This window comes from Rhodnius prolixus, unplaced genomic scaffold (assembly GCF_049639745.1).
Source record: "Rhodnius prolixus isolate KJV_2025 unplaced genomic scaffold, Rpr scaffold_23, whole genome shotgun sequence".
Taxonomy (NCBI): domain Eukaryota; kingdom Metazoa; phylum Arthropoda; class Insecta; order Hemiptera; family Reduviidae; genus Rhodnius; species Rhodnius prolixus.
The window spans coordinates 631,109-638,490 of record NW_027411627.1 but is presented as its reverse complement, the minus strand read 5'-3'; the positions used below and the strand labels follow the sequence as shown (position 1 = coordinate 638,490).

Below are 7,382 nucleotides of genomic sequence, written 5' to 3'. Positions count from 1 at the left end.
TTAATTGGTTTTTCTTTTCTTTTTTAAATTTAAAATGAACTTTTAATCATTTTGTGTTTGTCATAGACACCATTTATCTAAATAGTTAAAAGGAAATCTTTGTAGCAATAGATTGTCAACTGAGATAACCCCAAAAGGAGGAGCATCGCCATTGCGTGTATTTCTGCACGGCCAGGGTCTGCAGAGCTATTAGTGGACAGGAAAGGTATACAACTTTGATTTCACCTTTTTCTTCTTACTGTTATTATTCTAAGAATAAATTTGATTTTGTTTTTGTGGGGTAATAATTGGGGCGGTTTGTAGCCTCATGGAGTCTGCGTCATGGAGCCACCAGCATGGGGCCACCCTCTTCCTAGCCTAACTCCCTAAGGAAGATGTTCCTTCCAAAAATTCTTGGTTTCCTTCCACTGAATCTTGGTATCTTAAATCAGATCACTCAGAATCGGCAAGTATCGTTGCGTTATAAGCCAGGGGTGGCAAAATGCGACCTGAATAGGCAGCCTATTTGATCTGTTTCATTAAAAACATTTTTAGTCCCTCAGTTAAACAGTTTTCAATTTCTAAAATGCGCAAAGGAAAAACCTAGTAGAAAATGTCAGATTGCTCAGAGTAGTAAAGTTCTGGTTACCTGGGCAAGCAGGAAAATCGGGTGAAAAATTGGAAATTTAAAAAGGATGCAGGTCTGTGAAGTATCCAAGAATTATTATTCCTGGCTGAGGAGGTTTGGTTTGAATCCAGGAAAAAAGAAAATCACAAGAAGCGGGACAATCACAGCATCCATTTGAAGTCCCCCTTCACCGTCAACGTTCAAAACTTTGCTTTCGCTCCAATCATAATCTCACAGCAATACTTCCCACAAATATGGGAGGTTAGCTCCCCCTTTAAAGTGCCACTTAATGGAGTATAATTTGCGGCCAAATGGTCTGGACAAATTAATAGGGATTAAGTATTTAATTTTTTTTAATCTTTTATTGGAATTTACATGTTGCACCAAGCAAATATGGTACCTGATAAAAAAATTTAAAAAAATCATGAGTGGAGAAGGATCCAGTGGTGTCACTCCAGTAACGTGCTGTGCTCTCACGATAAGAGTAGATCACGAGTGGTTCTCTTCAATCTCCTTAGAGGATCCACCTGGTAATGTGGAGGAAGATAGGTGTTCTTATGAGTGGGTTAGGATGAGCTGCTGTAGAGGAATCAAAAATTTGAGAAAACGAGTGTTAGCAAGAACATATAATGAAAGCGATTTTGAGGTCATTATGGATAGTGGAGGTTAGATACATATCGTAGAACGGAGCGTAAAGAAGTTTTCTGAAGTATTTTTGTGACTGTAATGTCTGGAAGCGTAGTGAGTTGGAACGCTTAGTCGATCCCCCATACTTCGATTGGCCGTATAACCCCAAATAGGTCGCAGTAACAGTAGATATAAGAGTCTTTTGTTATGTAGGTTAAGTTTCGAACGTTTGTCAAGTAGTCTGGCGAGAGGTTTGTAGCGTTGCCTTTTCAGTCTAGTATAGGGGTGTATGTTAATTAATTATTTCAAATATGAAGTAACTTGGTAGAGCATGTCATTAAATTTTATAAATTTCCAAAAACTTTCATTATTTAATTGACCCGGGTTCGAATCCAGCTGCTGGCCCTTAGATTTTCTCTTTATAGGAGCTTCTTACAGTTCACTGCCGGACAGTTCTTACTGTCCTGAGGCCGGCAGTGGACTGGCAAAAAACTCCGGGCACCAACAACCTCAGACGTTGACGCATTTTAAATTTTAAAAAAATAAATCAATGAAATGACGCAAAAGTGGAAAAAGAAGTGTCTTGTGAGTGGTGACGCTTGACTTTTCCCAAATCCATGTAATGGCGTCATCACTTCTACTCCCAAAATTTGATATTCTTTTGTGTGACTTTTTTAAAGTCCACTATAATTGAATTTTGACTAATTTTAGAGTAAAACGCCCATCACATTCTTTGATCGAATTGTTTTTGAGGTTAAAAATCATTCTAGATCAGTTTATCCATAAGTTGGATATACAAATCGATTTGATACGCTCAACACAATAGGCATGAACTTAGTCCCGACTGCTAACTTCATCCTGTTTAATTACGAACAGGTTCTCAAACCACTGCATATACTCTAGGGGAAAAATGATCTCTATTCAAAATAATATAAGCAGTTTGTATTCCAAAAAAAAAAAAAAAGTCTGTAGCCTGTATAATATTTAACAATAGATTTTCCTGAACCATTAATTAAAAGTATTATCTAAAAGTTCTTTACTAATTTAATCATTAAAAAAAAGAAAATTCTAGTTGCGCTGCGTAATATCTAAAATTAAAGAAAAAACCTAATTTTAAAACAATAGATTAATCGAACTAAATTTAATTGAACTTTAATTTTAATCAGCGAATTAATTTAATTTCAATCGTTAATCAAATCGATTTATTCACTCACTATATGACTTATCAACTAATGGTTCGAACCACGTTTTGGCGCGGCCAACATTCTCAGTATCTCTTTATAGGTTAATTTTTTCAGACTTGCGACTTCACAAGCGTACGACTCATCAAACCAAGATAGGACCATCCTTACACTCTCACATTTAACCGTGTTGGTGACTCACTAGACCTCTACATAGGACACCGTATATTTTAGGACGGGTTAAATAAAGTTTTCTAACAATTTAATGTTTTACGTTTCTCTATTTGATTATTAAATTTCTATCCAAATCTCCAAGAAGAAATACACTGGAAGTGCAGTTTTAAAGAAAGGCTTTTTTCTGTAATTTGCTATGAATCAGCCAAACAGATTTATTTGATGCTGGTCTAATGGCGTACTTAAGCTTAAATGTCAGTTTGGCTTGTAATTTTTTCTCAATTAATAGTTTGGTTCAGAGAGAATGTGTCGCATTCTACCAACATTATTATTAATGTGATCTTTTTATTATGCAATTATAAGTTACAAGAAAATTCAATTATGTTCGTAAAATATGGTAAGAAAAAGTCATGTGAGTGTTCATAGGAGATTCTATTCATGAAAAAGTAAAGTGAAACTGTCGAATACTGGCGAGAACTATTCGAAAACGATCTTAACTTAATGAAAAATTTCTTGAAAATTGAGTATTATTTCTTTTTTCGAATAATTTGTTAGCATTTTTTCTCAGTATCTACGTAACATTAATATTATTTCTAAAATAACAAAAAAATTAATAAAATATGAGAAAATAATACAACATTTAGACAAATAATTGAAAGGTATTGAAGCACCATTGTTAAGTAAGCTTTGACCAGCCCATAACTGGATATCATTGGACGGGGCGTGACCACAGTAGAGGTGGGCGTGACCCGCCCACAGTCTGCAACCTACTGCATTCTGATTGGCCAATAATTTAAACGTAATTAAATCAATGAAATAAATAATTTAAAAATTATTTTTCAACATTTCTCCCATAGGTATTTGATAAACTTTCGAATTAAGCGAGAAAAAAAAATCCCGTTAAAAATACGATAAATAATATCTCTATTGGAATAATACTTCATGATTTACACAATTATCGTTAACAGAAACAAAAAACTTCAGAATTTTTATTGTTTAATCGTGAAATAGATAAAAAAGAAATGGGCACATTGTAGACTTGTTAGCCGCCATTAAGTAGGCGGTAAGCTTACTTTATACTCCAACCAGTGGAGAACTCTAGTGGCAATTTCTGTAAACTTAAATGCAGTTTCTACAATCACATTTAACCATGTTGGTGACTCACTAGACTTATATGGAACTTATCTTTAACTCACATTTAACCATGTTGGTGACTCGCTAGACTTATATAGGACTATTATTTAGATAGAGGAAGGGGTTTTTTTTATTCCTCATTAATCAGTGTTTTCCTTGAGCTGGTAACATATTGCAAGTAAAAATATTACTTGTTACTCCTCGCTCCTTATAATTTACTGAATTATAAGCTATTTGTTTTATAGATTTCAATGACAATTAATCCTATTGATCTTGGTGTCCCCACCAAACAATTGCTCCAGCGATTTCATCACTGACCTGGATCACAGTGGCCCAGACTAACGGACCAATTCTTAAGGAACCCGATACATCATAAACGTATGTCCAATCATACATTACATGTTTACATTAGGGAATAATGTTTAGATGCAGACAGGAGGTGGATTCATGTTTCTATAAAACTGAAGAAGTTATTTACATATGCACGTATGTATAATATATCATCTTATCATAGACCTAGTAATACATCATAATTTAATTTTTATAGTATATTGGAAGGCCGTAATTTTATATTTTAATAATTTTAATATTGTTATTTATATTTTAGGGAGCGGGTCAATTCCAAAAGTCGCCAGGATGCTCCATTGCATGCAGCAATACTTTATATGTACGTACCTTGTTCTTTGCCCCAAAATACTATTACTTTCTTACTTTGTACTTTATTGTGAATGCCATTGGAAATTTGCCTTATGTTCATTCTATAAATCTTCCTAAAAGTTTGAAAAACTTCAATTGTTTCCTTAAAATATTACTTCGAAAAATCTTATTTGCTTACATTTCCTTATTAAACATTATTTGAATAATGTCGTATAATTCGGTAATAATCATAGGTAAGAACAAATAAAAATCTGAGAATTTCTATTAAATTTTAATAAAAATTTGTGTACCTCGATTTAAATTTGAATAATGGAAATATATACCTAGTACGTAAAATTAAAAAATGTTTCACCTGAGATGGGTTGGCAGTTCGTATACATACTATAGTACATGAACATAACCTGCACCTTTGTAACAGTAATACATTTTTATTTTCTGTAATGTTCGTCAATTAAAATACTGTGGTATATTTATTTTTAGCTTTGATATTAACAATGTGATCCAAATTTCCTATAAATATTGCTATTACATCGAAAAAATTAGTTGTTGGATGTTTTAATGGTCAGTTTATTGAAATCAAGAATTGAATTCATTCCATTCAAGTTGACTTTAAGGTTATTTTAAGTGCTATTTTTAATATCGTTTTAATTACAAGGCCACGATAGTAGTTTCCAACCATTTCTTGAAATAAGTAACTGCATGATTAGTTTTTCTTCTTTTTTTTTCTATGTTAATGGTGGTTATATCTAAACTCTTATGTTTTTTATAGGTGGGTGGTAAAGAAGAATTTCTTCCCATAAAGCGAAAGCAAAAGTTTTGACTTAATTTTATGTTCAACATGCTCTTATCACCTTTTGATTGCAATGACTTCTTTACTATACATTATTAGCAGATAATGGGAAAAAATGTTGAGCCAGGTAAGCTACCATTCTTGTCATTTATTTAGGTAAATATTTTGTAAATTAGGATAGTGTAATTAGAACTTGGCTGTCTAGGTATTTCCTATAAAATCCAAACATTCTGAAATTGATTGTTGATTCATTTTTCTGTGTTAAATCTATGTACAGTGCAAACTTGGTTGATAAAAAGTAGATTGCCACCAGCTGTGAAAACTTATTTAAGGTGTTTGGCCACACAATCTATGCTTAATGAAAGAAACAGTTAATTTATTAGCTATAAAAACCATTAATTGTGAAATAGATTGTTGAGACTGATTTGTGTAGAAACCAAGTACAAACAAAACTTGGTTACTAAGATTGCAGAATTCATGTACTCTGACAACTTAAAGAGTCTAGCTTATACCTAGAAATTTATCAGGGATGCATTCGACAGCTTTTAACAATAATGTTGCAAAAGTATATGTATAATAGGGAATTTTAAACATTCAAGTTCTTAAATATAAGAAAACCTAAATTCAAATACCTAATTCTAAATGCTGAGGCCAATTTGAAGCAATGTTTCAGAGTGGCCCATTATGTGGCTCCTTGTTGCTCTAATCTCTTTCGATCAACTATAGACTTCTGTTTTTTCTATATTTGTGAAGAATATCATTACTATCGTCACAATAGTAACGCTCTAATAGAGTTAAACTTATTAATTCAAAGATTCTGAATTGAACTGCATTTACTGTCTATTTTGAGTAAACATACAGCCAACTCAGTGAGTACTGCGATTACATTTACCATGTTCTAAGGAACGTTTTTTCAATAATCAATGATTTCGTTTTTAAAAGTTTCATCTTTGTTCTGTGTGCTTCTTTCCCTGTAAGCTGTGTAAGCATTTAAGCTGTTTCTCTCCTAGGTTGGAAGCTCAGAGTGATGTGGAATAGTCTAATTTTTTGTGTCTCCTTACAAAAAAAAAATAATGGTTCAGGTGAAGTAGTTATTTCTTCCAAATCATCTGCATTCTGGTACATAACAAAAGTGTTTTAGCATTTAGCAAGCTTGTGTTTAAAAATATTTTTGCTTATTTTACCTTGATTTCTTTTTTGGGTTAAAAGCTCAAAAACGACACTTCCTTGGCATTTTTCAGGAAATTCAGAGACTATTTCTTATATATGCATTATGATTGTTTGTAGGATAAGGCCGCAAACATCAGTTGAGATTCCTAAGCAGAAATGGCGTTACTGTTGAAACAATGCAAGAAACTTTGCGGAAGATTATTACAAGCGGTGTGTATAGCACACTGCACACTGGAACACGTGGCCGACCTGATTGTCTGCTGTGGACCGTCCATGGAGCCAACACTGTTCACCGACAATGTAGTACTCTGTGAACATCTGTCGAAAAGAAGACGTGGTTTTGTGAAAGGTGATATAGTGATATCGAGGTCGATGACGGCGCCCGAGTTGTACATCTGCAAACGGGTGACTGGCGTAGCTGGCGACTATGTTTGGTCTGGCTATTCGTATACGGTGGTGCCGCGCGGACATATCTGGCTGGAAGGGGATAACGCTACCAATTCCACTGACTCCAGGGAGTACGGGCCGGTGCCGTTAGCGCTGGTCCGCGGCAGAGTCATTCTGAGATTGTGGCCGCTCACCGACATCACCATATTTCCTTCCTATGGCTAAAGCCAAAACGTTCTTCCTAAAAAAAGACAGGACAATGTTTTTGTTTCTTCCTATTCAAAGAACAAGGAACACTATTTTACTATGCAGTAAACTTTTATTGTGAAAACATTTTTCTTTTTAACGTTAACATGAACCGTTAGTAAATATATATTTTCTGGTATAATCTCAGTGTTTCAATTCCAGAGGAAACGTTCAATATTGAATTTAAGAAACTTATCGTCCAAAGATTCTTATTATATCTATATAATTTTGTCTTTAATTTATTTAAATTTAAAACTGCTGAGCCGAAAAAAGACTATAATATATCATAGACTATAATCAGCAGAACAATGCAATTAATGGCGATTATAGTGCTAACTATTCATTACATTATGGTCAAGATTACATTGAATTCTGACAAATACAAAGAGAGATATAAAGGTTTGAAATT

General features: G+C 33.6%; 1 protein-coding gene and 1 long non-coding RNA gene across 5 annotated transcripts; one reads left to right on the top strand and one right to left on the bottom strand.

Annotated features, from left to right (window-relative positions):
- The first annotated feature begins 4,366 nt into the window (after window positions 1–4,366).
- On the top strand, window positions 4,367–7,115 carry LOC141459847 (mitochondrial inner membrane protease subunit 1). Of its 4 annotated transcripts, none has more exons than XM_074139381.1 (3): window positions 4,367–4,390; window positions 5,150–5,297; window positions 6,458–7,115. In XM_074139381.1, the coding sequence occupies exon 3, from the start codon at window positions 6,497–6,499 to the stop codon at window positions 6,950–6,952; it is 456 nt and encodes a 151-aa protein (XP_073995482.1). In that variant the 5' UTR covers window positions 4,367–4,390; window positions 5,150–5,297; window positions 6,458–6,496; the 3' UTR covers window positions 6,953–7,115. The 4 variants fall into 4 exon arrangements, with proteins under 4 accessions (XP_073995482.1, XP_073995480.1, XP_073995479.1 ...); XM_074139379.1 differs by lacking the exon at window positions 4,367–4,390 and adding an exon at window positions 4,791–4,941; XM_074139378.1 differs by lacking the exon at window positions 4,367–4,390 and adding an exon at window positions 4,800–4,994.
- LOC141459849 (uncharacterized) lies at window positions 4,399–4,865 on the bottom strand. Its single transcript, XR_012461643.1, has 2 exons — window positions 4,733–4,865; window positions 4,399–4,493 (listed from the first exon to the last, which is right to left on the bottom strand). It is a non-coding gene; the product is annotated as an uncharacterized lncRNA (long non-coding RNA).
- Window positions 7,116–7,382: the final 267 nt, after the last annotated feature.

What these genes read in the sequence shown, in the direction of transcription:
- LOC141459847 (XM_074139381.1), top strand. Translation starts at nt 6,497, where the DNA reads ATGGCGTTACTGTTGAAACAATGCAAGAAACTTTGCGGAAGATTATTA.